Consider the following 17079-nt stretch of genomic DNA (forward strand, 5'->3'; position numbering starts at 1 on the left):
TATAGTTTCACTAGACAAAGTATTTGAAACTTCGGAAAGTAGATACTTGTTCATTAAGTATCTGTGTAGTGTGTGTAGTCTATATATATATATAAATACTAGACAGGCCAACCCACACCCCCTATTATTTGTTTTCTACAAGAAGAAGGAAAAGAAGAGGTTTACAGACTCGGAAGAGGTTTTCAACTACGAAAAAAGGGTATCCTAATTATAATCTTAATCTTTTTATGGTTATAAGTTTCCTCTTGTTAGATTGTTTTTGAGAACTAGCTATTACTATGTTCTAATATATACGGACATACATATTTATTACAAGACACATCATTTGATCTAGAATATTGAAGTATGGCGGTGGGATTTCTTGGCGACACCGAGAATTGCGGTGGGATTTCTTGGCGACACCGAGAATTACCTTCATGACTCATGAGATCGAAAAGCTACGGTGAAATTGTGCAGGAGTCAAAACTTCAACTTCCCTGACAAAAAGTCGTTAAAAATTATAATTGCGTCTGCCGGGAGTCGAACCCGGGTCTATTGCTTGGAAGGCAATTATCCTAACCGTTGGACTACAAACGCTTCTATGTCATGTATCAGATGTTTTGTTTCTATTATCCCTTCTAAATAGGAAACCCGCATGCCCACACCAATTGGTCTGCTGACCAAACGAATCCGCAGGAGGATCTTCCCAACCCCTACGGCTCTATTTTATCTCACTTTATCCTTTTTTTTATGTCCATTGAATATAGTATAAAAAATATTTGATATTAAAAATAAATAATAGGGGACCTTAGAAAACTCAAATCTGTTCATTTTACTCTGGTTTCCTATCCAATAGTGTAAAAACGCGTTTCTTCATTCACGTGGCTCAATAATTTTTTTTTTTATTGATTGCCGTAGGAATTGCCCAGTGTACTTGGCTCTGTAAACTTATTTAACTCGGAGAGACATATTTTTTTAACCGTAGATTTTTCCTAACTGAGTTAACCCGGTGAAACCGATTTTGTTGTTAACTAGAGTGTATAACGAATCCATTATCGTCCTCGAGACTCAGAATGGATTTGTATACAACCAATTTAACAAGAAGAGACCGATTTTGTAAGTCTCGTTGAAATGTACAAATTTGATTCAATAAATCAGAATGGATTTGTATACAACCACATCTATTCTTCGAATGCTCTTATGTCACAGCGTTGTGGAACTGGTTAGGTAGCCTCTTAACATCCGCTTAACTGTTGCCTCTATTCAAGAGTTATTTGGTATCATTTGTGTGTACAATGGTAGCTCGCAGATCAAGAATTTGGTTGATTTGGTCGATAAGGAATAGAATTTGTTTCGATAAAGAATCTGCCCCTATCCAGCAACCAACGTCTAAACTCAAATTACTCATCAGTGAGTTCGGGAGGTTAGGCACGGGACACATGTACAATGAAATGTCCGACCTTGGGATTTTTTAAGATCGAAGGAAGAACGGCTAGAGCTCCGAAGATCAATGAGGTAACATGGCAACCTCCGTTATATGGGTGGTTTAAGATCAATGTCGATGGTTGTTCTTTAGGAAACCCGGGACAAGCTGGTTGTGGGTTTGTCTTTAGAAATAGTAAAATCTTGGTTGTTGGTTGCTTGGTGCAAGCCATTGGTGTTGATAATTCAGTTTCTGCTGAATTTCGAGGAGCCATATACGCTTTTAGGATTGTTCGAACTAGGAGGATGACTCATATGTGGTTCAAATGTGATTCGATGCACGTCATTAGAGCATTATTTGATCCGTCTTTGGTGTCTTGGATATTAGCGGTGCACTTGGAAAATTGCTTGAGATTTTTGTCGTCTATTCAGTTCATATATTCTCATATATACAGGAAAGGCAACCCTGTGGCTGATCTTTTGGCAGGTTGAATGGTGGAATGATCCGCCTCAATTTATTAGATCTACTTTGGATAAAGAAAAATGGAGTCTGCCTGCTTATCATTTTAGATAACTGTAACGTGTCTTTTATGCCTTTTCTTCTTCTTTTTTCTTGTTTCTTACTCTTTCGAGGTTTCGGCCTAGTCCTCCTCGTTCTTTTTTTTATCATAAAAATCTCATAAGGAGATTTGCCGGGATAAAAAAGGGTTATAGTTTTGCAAAAAAAACTTTAACCATTAAAAGAAAAAGAAAATTGTACACAACCGAGTTAACTCAGTTTATGGAACATTCTACTCACCATATCTTTAGCTAACTCAGATATATTGACCCAAACAAAAAAATCGAAACAGAAAGAACCATCCTTGATATTCTTTATTATATGCGAATTAGTTCGTCCTTAAAAGGCGGATTCCTAGTAAGAAGAGTTAAAAGAACAACACCTGCACTCCACACGTCCACTGCCTGGTCGTAAACATGACTCTGATCCAGCAACTCATGAGTTAAGTAATATAAACTCCCACAAGGCTTATGCATCTTTTCTCCTCTTTTAATATATGTCGCCAAACTGAAGTACCCTGACCTAATATTTGGACATTGGTCATCTTCCGTGGCTAAGAAAATGTTTTCCAGTTTGATATTGACGTGACTTGACTACTTCCATCAACTTCTTGAAAAGAATCTTAACGTTGCTCTCTGTGAACTTTTCAATATTCAGTAACTGATTGAAAAGGTCGAGACCATGATAATATACTCCATTATTATATCAACATGTTCTTTATCTGCATAAGATTCTTTCAAACCCACAACATTCAGATGTGTTAACTCATTCATAATCTTAATATCACGCTTAATTTAATCAGCGTCATATCTGGAACTTGTTTTATTAATTATTTTGACGAAACATCAGAGTAAACTGAAATTTTAATATAAATTTATTTCTGATAATACAATACATAGGGTTCTAATACCATAACTTTTATGTCGGTACCGAAACCTTAATGAAAAAACCTATATTCCCACTGAAAAAATTGATGAGAACATAATATAAAAACTATTAGACCTCCTTAATTTCATTAATTGTTGGGGGATTTTTTTGTTGCTTGTGTGCTGACTACTTCATCCAAGGGTGATTCAATACCTTAGTTGCAGTGAGTCGCTTTGCAGGATCTTTATAGAGCATTCCACTGATCATATCTTTAGCTAACTCAGATATATTGGCCCATTCAAAAACATCGAAACAAAAAGCACCATCCTTGATATTATTTATTATATGTGAATCGGTCTCTCCATCAAACGACGGATTTCCACTAAGAAAACTAAAAAGAACAACACCTGCACTCCATACATCCACTGCCTGGTCGTAAACAGGATTCCGATCCAGCATTTCAGGAGCTATGTAATATAAACTCCCACAAGCCTTATGCAGCTTTTCAGCCGGTTTAATATATGTCGCAAAACCAAAGTTCCCTAACCTAATATCTGGACATTGATCATTTTCTTCCGTGAACAAAAAAATATTTTCCAGTTTGATATCTCGATGCATAACACCTCTATCATGACATGACTCGACTATTCCTATCAGCTGCTTGAAAACAATCTTAGCGTTACTCTCCGTGAACCATGTAATTTCCATTAATCGGTTGTAAAGATCGGAATCAGGACAATACTCAATTATTAAATCAAGATGCTCGTCATCGACATAAACATCTTTCAAACCCACAAAATTCAGTTAACTCAATCATAATCTGAATCCCACGCTTGATGGAATCAGGGTTATATGCAGAACTCATTATATTAATGAACTTGCATGCTACGTACTCATGGGGTAACTTTATCCTTGCATAGATAAACAACACCGACTCCTGTACTACACTTAGATAATTCTTTGTGGAATTCATAAAGAAATGTTACGCCACCACCGCCACCAGCGAACAATCATTGTTAACAACATAACTAAACCAGAAAACCTCGATGTATCCTCTTGCCTTCTTTGTTCCTCTCTCACATAGTGATCTCTCATGTATCTCTCTAATTTTATCTCACTCCTCACAAGATTTTACTGAATTATTATAACTAAAACACTTTTTCACCTCCCTAGTTCATCCTATTTATAAAGTCGGTCAATAAGATACCAAAGTCAAATTAAGAAACGTTTGTCATAGTTAGTCAATAAGATACGAAAGTCAAACTAGGAAACATAGTATTAGAAAGTGTACTTGACTTAAAATAGATGATAATATATAGGCTTACACCAATGGAAACAATTTTATGTTGTCTGGGAGAACTTTGTAGGAGACTCCGCAGAAGCTTAGCTTTTTTAAGCTTTCAAATTCAAAAGATAAAAATATATGTTGTATCAATTTGTATGTATACGAAAGGAGTGTTGTAATGTTGAAATCCAACAATCAGAGGAGAAAAACAACTTGTAAAATTCGTGGAAAAACTGCTTAAGAACGTATTGAGTGGACGCTTCGTCAACTAAAATTAATAGAAGGCGAATGATCGTTCGATATTTTTACTCAAGTCTTTGAATCTCATTTGTTTTTAAAGGCGTACGTACTATGAACTGCATTAAGATGTTTTATAAGAATCAAAGATTCGTCTATCCTGGTGATATATTATTGAATTGTTGCTTACTTGCTTTGTTAATAAAATGTTGTTTATTCATGGGAAACTAAGAGCTTCCCTTATCTTTTTTATTATTCACATATACGGACGTACATCATTAATAATGTTATGAAATTACTGGGTTACCTACTACAAGAGCATCCAACTTCCCTTTTCTTTTTCATTTATCAAGTTATTGGATTAACTTAACTTTAATCCCATAAAAATCTCAAGAACTTTTTACTTTAAAAATAGCGTTTTTAAACTAGAAAAAAGGCAATTATAATTAATTAATTAATTAAGTAAGTAAGTAAAATCTTTAGTACTAGTTTTTAACACATATATAACATCAAATGAAAAACAAAAAAATACTATTCATAAATTGGATTTTAAACTATACAAATTATAAAGAATTCGTGATCTTTAGGAAAGTATATTTAGTATAATTTTTTTTTGGAAAAAAAAAGTTCTAATCAAGCAAGCATGATGTCCACAGTGTCCTTCGATTATTTTATCGAACCTTTCCTAACAATAGTCTTTTGACAAGTCATTGGTAGTTAGATAATCACTAGCCGGGGACATAGCTTTTCTTCATTATTATCCAAATGAAATAAAAAAATAAAAAATAGACGTGGTTGTTTCCTATTTAGCTTTAACAAGCCAAATGTAATATTCATGAATCTATTGTGAAGAAAAATACAAGGTTTTCACATTAGACGTTCCTTCGCATCTTTTTTATTTCGCGGAAATACTATATTTGCACATTAACATACGTTTACTGACACATAAGACAGGTTTTCCTAATTAAGGTATTATTAATACACATTATAAACATATTAAGATGTCATTGATACCTTTTTTCGAGTTTTATGATCATGTTTTATTAAGAATTTGTATAATTTCATATATATATGTGGTAAAACTTGGGAGTATTTTAACTTTGCCTCTGTATTTTTATTCATATACTCTTTCCAGTACAAAAATCCATGATATTGGTTAGATTTCTTTACTGGTAATTTAAAGATTAGATATACAGGAGTGTGAAATCTTTTGACTGCACATTTACTCTTAGTTTCCCATCATTCAACAACTGGTTTTATTAACAAAACAACAATATAATATATAAAGAGGAGATTCCTCTTAAAATAACCCGACATAGTTTTGAGTCATTAACATTTTTTTACTTATAAAACCAAAGTCTTCAATGAAAATCTTCAATCTGTGAATTGACGAAGCGACCACTATGTTTTCCCCGATTTTTATAAGTTATTTTTCTTTTTTGATAACAACTTCCAAAATTATAATGCTCATTCATTTTTTCGTTTATACACAAGCAAAGTAAGAATTTAACAGTACTACATAGTCAGTCAATACTGAATTCAAACAGTCAAACAATAGTACAAATCAACTCCAACTTCAAAAGATAAAAATATATATGATACCAATTTGTATGTACGTGAACTGGAAATGTTTGACTGTTTTAATTTTGTTTTCGTGAACAATCCAGTAGTTCAATATAAAGAAACCACATACAAGTTTGATCGAGATGTTAATTAGGGTAACATGTCAGAGATTTAGGTGATTTTGATTGACAGTGACAATTCAGGACACTAGCTAGATTTTCTGGGTAGAATCTGGTGTAGGGAAATACTTTAGGCTATGAGAAGGAGCTTGGGCCGCGAGTTTTTTTATAAATTACAAGGCAAAATATTTTCAGAATACATCTGTTTCCGATTCTGAATCATGTTTCTAAAATAGGGACTTGATAAAAGTAATCTTTAGTCTCTCTATATAAATACTATAGTCAAAGCCAAGCCAACACATATAATAAGGGGGAAAGAAGAAACAAAGAAAAGACTTAACGTAAGGAAAAGAGGGTTTACAACTAATCGTGGAACAAGTATTCCATCAGAAACAAGTTTTGGGTACCTCTTTATCTGGTACAAGAAGTGATGACAAATGCATGAAAGATATTGTTAAAGAAACAATATAAAATTTTCAGAAGCAAGGCCTGAAGCTGCCGTCGAGAAGATGTGCGATGGGTATCTAAGCATAAGGAATAGTAAGTCTTGTCACTAAGTTTGTTTGTTTGAATTCGTTGGCTTGGCTATGTTTGAATTCGGTGCTAACTTCTTATTTTTCTTATCTACAGCGAAAAAATAAAGGAGCATTATAATTTAAAAGTCAAAAATCCGAGGAGAAAAACAACTAATAATAAAAATCTAGAAGATATTATGTTCGAGCCGAAGATAACCTTCGTAATTTCCCTTGGATTCGCGTACTTAGATATATACGAGCCAAGGAAACTCTTCGTAATTGTCTTTGGATGTTGAGAATGTGTATAAATACATTTGAGCCAAAGATAAGCTCCATCTTTGCCCCTGGATGCTCGTACTTAGGTACGTATGATCCAAGGACAACCTTCGTAATTGTCTTTGGATGTTGAGAATGTATATGAATACATTCGAGCCAAAGATAATCTCGATATTTTCCCTTAGCTTCTCGTACTTAGGTACGTACGAGCCAAAGGCAGTCTACGTAATTTTCTTTGGCTGTTGAGAATGTGTATAAATACATTCGAGCCAAAGATAAGCTCCATTTTTTCCCTGGCTTTGTTTACTTAGATAAGTACGAGCCACAGAGCAGTCATCGTTTTTGTATTTGGATGTTGAGAATCTATGTGAGTACACTCGATCCAAGGATAAGCTTCGTTTTTGCCACTGGATTCGTTACTTAGATCGTACGAGCCAAGGACAACCTTCGTTTCTGTCTTTGGCTGTTGAGAATGTGGATGAAACATTCGAGCCAAAGATAAGCTTTATTTTTGCTCCAAGACTTCGTAATTTTGACCTTTGTATTTCAATTTCATGAGAGTAAAATAAAAAAAGGTAGGCTACGTTCCTAGTAGCCCCATTACGAAAATGGAAAAAATTAAAAATTAAAACTCTAGTATAGAGCTTAACAGAGATATGTTTGTTGAGTTCCTATTAATAGAACTGTCCAATGTTTGGGACTTAGTTCCTAAATGAACCTCAGATTCAAAAACGGCAGAGAGTACTGTAAGTTGAGTAAAAGAAGGCGTATGCGAAAGAAAACGATCCTCAGCTCATAAATATCCTTTGGGATTTTACTCCAAAACTTTTTACTGAGATACCTTCGGAAACGGAAGTATCCAGATCCAGAGAAGGTTTGCTCATGATCAAGCAAATAATAATAAAATATTAGCTTTTTAAGCTTTGAAAAGTGTTTTTAATGGTATTTCATAACCACTTTTGTAGATCAGTAAGATTTCAAGCTTCTTTCAAGGTCTAATACTCGAAAAACTTGTGAAAGAATGAGAAATCTTTAATATAAAGTAAGATCCATCTGTCTTATTCTTAGATCCGATATTCTAAATAAGATCTAAAGAAGATATAAAGAAAAAAAATGATGAAATAGCAAAAATAACGAAAAACGAGAGCTTTTCGGTCCATCTCGTTTCTAGCGCCAAACTGTGACAACTAATTTTTCCATACTCTACGTAATATGAGAAACTCATAGGATCATATACTAAGTAGTATGGATACCTCAGTTGAACTAATATTGTTGAGTAAGTAAAAGGTATGTTCGAAATAAGATCTACTCAGAAGATCATATACTAAGTAAGTAAAGATACTTCGCAAGAGCGGATGCTAAGAAATCAAAGGTATCTTTGTAATACAGAGACGAGTAAGCAAATAAGCTAAATAAAGAGATGTCTCTGATGAACAGATAACTCAGAAAACAGAGATAGGCCAGAATATAGAGATAACTTAGAAAACAGAGAACTCGGTAAGTAAATCTCTAAGAGAGAAGATAATGTAAGTGTATCTAAGTTATCAACACACAAGAGATTACGTGGTTCGGTTAATCTTAACCTACATCCACGGGTAAAGATGATAAGTTTATTATTGATCTTGTTACATTTGGTTGGAAGAACTCCATTAAAAAAAGTATGAATCTCTAGTAAATAAGAGAGAAATTAGAGAGATGAGTCTTTCTCTAATCCTAGCTCACCCAAAAGTCCTCTTTCTTTGTTGGTGAAGCTTGGTATTTATAGTCTCTTCTGTTTCAGATATATCTTTGCTATCATTGGGTCCATAATATCCTGATATATCTTCCGTACCAATGATACCTTCGTTCACCGCAAGCTTTATCCAATCGGACTCTGCCACCTCAGCTGACCCACATTCCTTTTGGGAACTACCCATCCTTAGTACAGATTGTACTTTCGTTGGCCGCCCACCATCTCCAGTCAGACGATACCACCTTATCTTCCCCCACGTGCCATCGTGAAATGTGAAACCTCCGTACAAGTTGTACCTCTGTTGGTCGCGTACCTTAGCCCGTCAGAGGATTCCACGTACTCTGAGCCCACGTGGATAACGACTGCGCCTTTGTACTAAAAGCTGTGCAGACTGCTCAGCTACCTCTGACAGACAAACACACCCATGTGCCTATACTACAACCATTGCTTAATAATTAAGCAATCTTGGTAGTGATTTGGTGTACCCCGTTGTAGCGTACTTTGATACTCCAACCTATAACATTGCGCCACACGTTGATAGAGATAACTTCATAACTTAGCATCCTAAGGAGAGATGTAGTGTGCGTTGTTGTAATATAATAAGTTTCTCCACCTTTAATATTATGCCACGTGGCATGGTAGATTTTTGGTATCTACAAATTTGTATGTACGTGAACTTGAAATGTTTGACTGTTTTAATTTTGTTTTCGTGAACAATCTAGTAGTGCTATATAAAGAAACCATATACAAGTTTGATCGAGATGTTAACTAGGGTAACATGTCAGAGATTTAGGTGATTTTGATTGACATTGATAATTCATGCCACTAGCTAGATTTTGCAGGGTAGAATCTGGTGTAGGGAAATATCTTATGCCATGAGAGGGAGCTTGGGCCGCGAGCTTTATTATAAATTACAATGCAAAATATTTTCAGAATATGTCTGTTTCCTATTTTGAATCATGTTTCTAAAATAGGGACTTGCTAAAAGTAATCTTTAGTCTCTCTATATAATGACTATAGCCAAAGCCAAGCCAACGCATATAATAAGGGGGAAAGAAGAAACAAAGAAACGACTTAACATAAGGAAAAGAGGTTTACAACTAATCGTGCACAAGTATTCCATTAAAAACAAGTTTTGGGTACCTCTTTATTTGGTACAAGAAGTGATAAAAAATGCATGAAAGATATTATTAGAGAAACCAATATAAATTTTTCAGAAGAAAGGCCTGAAGCTGCCATCGAGAAGATGTGCATTGGGTATCAAAGCATAAGAAATAGTAAATCTTGTCACTAAGTTTGTTTGTTTGAATTCGTTATTGATTGACTATATTTGAATTCGATGTTAACTTCTTATTTTTATTTTCTACGGCGAAAAAACAAAGGAGCACTATAATTTTAAAATCCAAAAATCCGAGGAGCAAAAAAACTAATAATAAAAATCTAGAAAAACTGTTCAAGAAAATGTCAAGTGGACGATTCGTCAACTATGACGTAATAGGAGGGTAGAGATCGTAAGATATTTTTACTATAGTCTTCGAATTTTAAATGTTTTTAAAGGTGTATGTATTATCGTAAAGTAAATACCTCATAACAACATTGAAATGTTTTATAAGAATCAAACATTTGTCTCTCATGTAGATGTATTACTGAATTATTGCTTTGCTAATAGAAAACCTTTCACCAAAATAACTCGCAAATTGAAACAACTCACTGGACCTACAAGATCCTCAACTTTAAGTTTATGGCATTGACACTCAATATTTTGACTTGTTTATCAAAACATGTGCAACTTATTCCTAGAGCTGCACAAGAACCGACCCATCAAACTGAACCTGCTCGTACCCGATGAAACCGTGAGTTTTAAAACCAAACCTGTTTGTAGTGGATATGGTTACGATTTTAAAAACCCAATATATATGGATTGGTTTATGGTTTGATGCTAAAATCCCCCCGAACTCGCTCGGAAAAACCGATATATGGATTGTTTACTGGTTGTTATTGGAAGTATTGTTATAAGTATTCAACTTTGAATACTTATGGTTTTAGTTTGGCTTGATTAAGTGATTAAGAACTTAAAGAAGTATGTTTAACTTTAAAGCATGTGTATGGGTATATGAATGACCGGTGAATATATATGAAAAATACAAATATAGACATATTACAAGTGAAAAACTGGCAGAAAACGCTGAAATATAGAATAAGTATATGAATGACCAGTGAATATATATGAGAAGTACAAATATAAACATATTACAATTTACAAGTGAAAAACTGGCAGGACACACTTAATGTCAATAGGTGGGAGCACCAACCACTATAGCAAAATGGTGGGAGTCAATGTTGCTTGGAAGGCAATTATCCAAACCGTTGGACTACAAACGCTTCTTGTGATAGCGTTGTTGTCCCTTCAGTTTTTAGAAACGACCGTACATCGAACTAAGAAATCCGTAGTATTTCCAAATGAAATTCATAACTTCACATGGAACAACCTTCCTTATGCGACATGGTGGGCTCTATGGATCGAAAGAAATAGAAGGACTTTTCACGACAAGGATTCCGAACCAACTGATGTAATTATAGCTGTTAAATCACTTCTATTTCAATGGGGACTCCCCTCTCAAGCTTTTAAAGGTTTGTATTTTGATAATTTGGTACATAATTGGGAAGCAAAGATTTATATGTAATTTTGCACCCAGCTAGATTCTTTTAGCACCGCCAGTCTCTTTGACGACGGAGTGTTTTACTGTTTGTTTCCCTTGTGCCTCATTGGCACTTTGAAACAATTTTAACTTTTATCAACAAAAAAAAGATCCCTAGTATTTAGAAAGGGGTGCTCGGCTCTGTACAACTGATTTAACTCGGAGAGACAAATTTTGTTTACCGTAGATTTTGTATAACGAGTTAACCCGGAGAGACCGATTATGTTGTTAATTGTGCAGTTAATTAACTAGAGCGGGCAACATATCCATTGTCGTCTTCAATACTCAGATCTCAGAATGGATTTGTATACAACCGGTTTAACACGGAGAGACCGATTTCGTAAAGTCTGGTTGACGTATACAAATTTGACTAACTCTAGTTGACCTGAGTCTACAGATTTGATTCGATAAATCCATTGTTCTTCAATACTCGGACATCTTTGGAGCAAATGTTTTGCTTACACCAATGGCAGCACAACTCTATGCCATTTCGGAGAACTTTCTAGTAAACAAATCAAGTCCAAATTCAAAAGAAACAAAGTATACTGTATCCAATTTTGATGTAGCTAATGACAGTTGTGAGTTGTACATGTTTGACTGTTTTGTTTCGTTTTCATGAACATGTTCAAGATTGGCTCTTCCATGATAAATCACTGTGAGTTGTACTTCTTTTTCTAGTACTTAATTACGATTTGTTGTTTTGAAATGTTTATGGAAAATACATTGTATGAAAATGTCGACTAGGATGATGATTCGATCGACTACATTTCACTTTTTTCTTTTTTTTTCGAATAAAGTTCAAATATATTGGATTCTCTGTTCATGATCATTTTGGTCTTTTATCTTTTTCCATTTTCTTTTTCAAATGCACCATGTTTTGTTGCCGAACTTGGCCCACACCAGATGGGAAATTGTCGGATCGGATTGAATTAAGTATGTTATCACTTATTCATGTGGTTTGGTTTCTACGCAAAAATCAATCCAAAGTTAACATGGCAATTAAATTTATTAGTCCTGCTAGGTTGCTTCCCTTTTTGGCTGGATATGAGTGTTATGTACTTATATGTTGGTTGCTTACTTATTTATCTTACCTGGTTTTTGTGTTTTGGGCATTCTTCTGACTGTTCTCTGGATCTGAGAAGTGGAAAAACGTTCAGTCTCAGCTTACAGTATCATTTATCTAAAGGGAAGGCGGGGTTTCATCAATCGACATTACAGGTAAGTAATAGTAGTATGTAGCTTTCGGTTTATCTTACTTCATCACGTTGTTTGATTATGTTAATTTGATTTCTTTGTTGCTACAATTTATGTTTATTCGTACTATTACTAACCAAGACAAGAACGGATAATCGGAGGCATATGCCTTGGAGATAAGAATTTGTGTGGCCATTAGCTTTTAAGGAATCTTTAGTCATTCGTCGAACACTTTGATAGATTTTGTATTTGAGCAGAATATAGATTGGCGGTTTCATCAGTGTTGTTGATCTTTTCTTGGTTTTTTGGATCGATACAACATACATATCTAATTGAGTGGTTATCCTTTCAATTCACTAGTTTATAAAATTTCTACTGGAACGTGGTCTTACCAAGATTGAAGTTTGAAAATTTTGCGAGAATAAGAGCTTGTTTAGCCTTTTAGAGCAAAGACGTTATGTTTAGCAAGATAACTTAGTGGAAATCGTAGAGAGGAAACTAGAGACATTTCCGGGATTGGGATGTCGAATGACATTTGATTCCAAACATTTGGAAGACGCACAGTCCTGTCGATCTATATTGTTCTTTTGGGAGGTATGTTAGATCAGTACTCGTGAATCCTGATTACATGCGAAAGGGAGGTGGAGGTGGTTAGTGGTTGCGCTTTTTACATCTATTAAAAATTTCAATGTTATTTCTCGACAAGAATATGTGGTCACTTCCTCAAAGTAACTGGTCTGAGGTATTCCACTTGTTCAACCTTAATAAGTCCATTCCGGAGTCAAAAGGGGAAATAATATGCTCTCTTTTTTTTTTAAACCAACCTCACTTGGAGAATTCATTGACAATAGAAAAACAAAACAAAAAGGGTGGTGAACATGAAGCCAAAACCACCAGAAAAAGAAAATGAAAGAAAAGAAAAGATTACGTAAACCTATAGGTAGGAAGAATAGAATGATCACTCAATGAAAATTATGCTGAATTTGTTTTTGTAGTGGTGTGTCACTACTGGAAATAGCATAATGGGAGCGCAAGTTTGATGGAAAACTGAATCAAGTAGTGGGATTTAACCTCAAGCCCCAGCAAAATTTGGCATTCTGGTATCTATAAATAGTCGGGTTTCGGGGTTGCACTTTCAAACATTCTTTGATCAGTTGGAAAGCTATAGTTGGTCAGTGTGCTTCTTAGATGATCTAACTAACTCTATCATGTCTACTGTGTGTGTTTATCAATAAACTTAACTGTAGACATATTCTGCATTTCCTTTTTCTCTTTACATTGTGAGAGAGCCTAACGTAGCCGAAATTGTTTGCTTAGCGTAGATATCAGTTCACTGTCATGACTTCACCCAAGGAAAGATTTCCCGAAGAACAACCATCCAGTTTCAAATTTGAAACTCCCATAACATTCACTAGCTTGGATGGCACAGCAGAGAGTTCTACCCCAGATGATCGGCTTCACCTCATAACTGATCTCGCAAATGCTAAGGTAAGTCATACAGTTTAAGATTAGCTCTACCTTCAACTGTTTTCGTGTGTCGTGGTTATTAACACTTTATATATGATATTCTAGAGTGACTCAAATGCATCTGAAACCATTGATGAATCTCACCAAATGGGATCCGTTTCGATAAGAATGCCATGTTCTCCTTTAGGGGTTAACATTGAAGACGCAAGAAAAGTTCTCTTCAGTCGTAGTGTTGGAACAGGTATACAAATTGGGACACCAGGCCGTCCTGTTGGGTATGAAACCGCTAACAACAAACAAACAAATAATGCGATTTTTCACTCTCTGCCTATAACGTCAGGTAGCACAACAAATGCAGAGGAGCTTCCCGCAGGAAAGTCACGGATTGATAGGTTAAAGGACAAAAGATTTGATTCTTTCAAAACATGGTCTGGGAAATTTGAGAGACAGTTATCACATTTACGCGGAAAGCAACAAGAACCTGATGAAGATGAGGCTAATGTTCCACAGAATGCTGAGATGGAGAACTTGCCTGTGCATCGCTACTTCGATGCACTCAAAGGCCCTGAATTAGAGACTCTCAGGGTATGTTTACTTGTTTTTGTTCTCTGGTTTCTTAGTTCATGCAAAAGACATCAAGTTTTTCTTTTGGATATGACTTGTCTGAATCTTATTGAAATCATCTGACTCATTTGGATGTGTCTAAATATATTTATTTTTTTGAGCCGGACTCAAAAATGTGGGAGTCATTGGCTTGGTCCCATAAATCAGGACATCTGACTACCTAACCCAAATGGGTCCAAGAAAAGGTTATGTCTGAATCAGATCACTAGTCAGAACTGACTCAAACTAAAACAAGCACTCTACATCTAACTGGTTGGAGTCAGGACCGAGTCAGATTCAGACACCGAATTAGCAAAAACAAAAACTTTGTTAGTCTAATCCCGTTCAACCTTTTCCTTTTGCAGGATACAGAGGAATTGGTTCTTCCAAAAGACAGGACGTGGCCGTTTCTTCTCCGTTTTCCGGTCTCTGCATTCAGTATATGTCTTGGAGTTAGCAGCCAAGCCATCCTATGGAAGGCGCTAGCTACATCTCCTTCAACAAGATTCCTCCATATAAGCATGGCGGTCAACCTCATTCTATGGTGGATCGCTGTTATTATCACTTCCATAGTGTTTTTCATTTACTTTCTCAAAGTTGTGTTTTACTTTGAAGCAGTTCGCCGTGAGTACTTTCACCCAATAAGAGTCAACTTTTTCTTTGCACCATGGGTAACTTTGCTGTTCTTAGCACTCGGAATCCCTCCATCGCATGTAGAAACCCTGCATGCTGCTTCGTGGTATATTCTGATGACCCCAATCTTGTGTCTCGAACTTAAAATATACGGGCAATGGATGTCAGGGGGTCAACGTAGGCTCTCAAAGGTGGCGAACCCTTCAAATCATCTCTCCATTATTGGGAACTTCGTTGGTGCATTGTTAGGAGCATCGAATGGATTAAAAGAAGGGCCTATTTTCTTCTTTGGCGTCGGGTTAGCTCACTATGTGGTCTTATTTGTGACACTGTACCAGAGACTTCCAACAAATGAGACCCTACCGAAGGAGCTTCATCCTGTTTTCTTCCTGTTTGTTGCTGGACCTAGTGTTGCTTCTATGGCATGGGCAAGGATTCAAGGGACGTTCGATTACGGGTCGAAGATTTGCTACTTCATTGGCTTGTTCCTTTACTGCTCATTGGTATGTTTCTTTGATTCCATCAAATATTCACATATTTGCTCCTACATATTATAATACTTAACCAAAGAAATCCCCTAATTATATTTTTGTTCCGTTCTTTTGCTGCTTTTTACAGGCTGTTCGGATAAATTTCTTCAGAGGATTCAGGTAAATTATACTCCCTCCGTTTTATTTATAGGCAAAAATGAAAAAGTGATGGTATCACTTTTCCTGAAACAAATCTTCGAGTTCTCATAGGGTGTAAGTTTCTGAAGTTGTATTTTACATGCTGCAATTTGTAGGTTCTCCCTGGCATGGTGGGCTTATACTTTTCCAATGGCAGGGGCTTCCATCGCAACAATCAGATACTCAAATGTAGTAAAAAACCCATTAACACAAACTATGTCCGTCATACTCTCGGCCATATCTACCTGCGTAGTAACTGCTCTTCTGATCTCCACTGTTTACCATGCTTTTGTATTACAAAACCTTTTCCCTAATGACATTGTCATTGCCATTGCACAAAAGAAAGCAAAGCCAAGTAAGAAGTTTCCCGGAAAACGGAAAGGATTAAAGGAGGGTAAAAACAATGAATCCTCTCTAACACCAACAACCTCTTCTGATTCTAAAGACATCGAGTCCTCTCTTGTCTAACCACACAACCGAAGTTAGATCGGTTTGGTCGATGTCGCTATCCAGCATCTCCTGTGATTCATGTCTTTTGTACAAGTAGAATTTCAGTAAATTTCTCTTTTACTGGAAGACAATTGGAAAAATGAGACAGTATATATGCTGATGGCGTTGTACTTGTTTACATATGCCATATGAGGTATCACCATTGTTCTCACTTCTCAGCAAGGTTATACTGTTATGGACGAGAAATTAAATTAAATCTTAATAATAATAATATTAATTCATTATTTTTCAAGTCATTTTCGTAATGATAAAATTTTGAACATAATGTTGCATTATTTGAGAGAACTGATCATTGATAAGGTGATTACCAAGAACTCCACAATTTAATCACTTTTTTCGATAGCTATAATTGTTATTAATTAAGATTATGCACTGCAATCATGTAGCTACCGAAATTTTGTGGAATCTCTAGTAATACTGAAATATTTCACGTCATTACAAACTACACATGACGTGAAAAAAAAAATCTTCCCCATGAAAATGCAATGTACGTTTCGTATGGATTCTTCGAGAATTTCGTATTCTTTGTCTGGATCGTAAAAAAGAACCGCACGCAAGTAACTGTTCATGACTGATACATAACTAAACTCTTCACATCTGTTTAATGCCACGAATTATCAATAACAGTATCTATTGATATGGGTTCTTGGTCTCCTTTAAACTAACCAAGGAAATTTTGCTAAAACAGGCAAACAAAACAACTACCTGTTTCCATGCTTAATTTCATGGGTAGAGAATAAGAAAACAAAAA

General features: G+C 35.5%; 2 protein-coding genes and 1 non-coding gene across 7 annotated transcripts; 1 reads left to right on the plus strand and 2 right to left on the minus strand.

Moving 5' to 3' along the window:
- Nucleotides 1–504: 504 nt before the first annotated feature.
- On the minus strand, nucleotides 505–576 carry TRNAG-UCC. Its single transcript has one exon. It is a non-coding gene; the product is annotated as a tRNA-Gly (tRNA).
- Nucleotides 577–3013: 2437 nt separating this feature from the next.
- LOC113340132 (calcium-dependent protein kinase 29-like) lies at nucleotides 3014–3535 on the minus strand. The gene has a single exon (XM_026585340.1). It carries the CDS (start codon nucleotides 3533–3535, stop codon nucleotides 3014–3016), a length of 522 nt encoding a protein of 173 aa, XP_026441125.1.
- Nucleotides 3536–12228: 8693 nt separating this feature from the next.
- On the plus strand, nucleotides 12229–16564 carry LOC113340230 (S-type anion channel SLAH2-like). Of its 5 annotated transcripts, none has more exons than XM_026585437.1 (7): nucleotides 12229–12471; nucleotides 13765–13935; nucleotides 14020–14155; nucleotides 14255–14499; nucleotides 14883–15653; nucleotides 15769–15800; nucleotides 15935–16564. In XM_026585437.1, the coding sequence occupies exons 1-7, from the start codon at nucleotides 12298–12300 to the stop codon at nucleotides 16284–16286; spliced, it is 1881 nt and encodes a 626-aa protein (XP_026441222.1). In that variant the 5' UTR covers nucleotides 12229–12297; the 3' UTR covers nucleotides 16287–16564. The 5 variants fall into 5 exon arrangements, with proteins under 5 accessions (XP_026441222.1, XP_026441221.1, XP_026441223.1 ...); XM_026585440.1 differs by adding an exon at nucleotides 13443–13618 and having other exon boundaries at nucleotides 12394–12471; nucleotides 14020–14499; XM_026585439.1 differs by adding an exon at nucleotides 13443–13618 and having other exon boundaries at nucleotides 12394–12471; nucleotides 13770–13935; nucleotides 14020–14499.
- Nucleotides 16565–17079: the final 515 nt, after the last annotated feature.

The sequence above is a fragment of the Papaver somniferum genome, unplaced genomic scaffold (genome assembly GCF_003573695.1).
Source record: "Papaver somniferum cultivar HN1 unplaced genomic scaffold, ASM357369v1 unplaced-scaffold_21, whole genome shotgun sequence".
In the NCBI taxonomy this organism is placed as follows: Eukaryota; Viridiplantae; Streptophyta; class Magnoliopsida; order Ranunculales; family Papaveraceae; genus Papaver; species Papaver somniferum.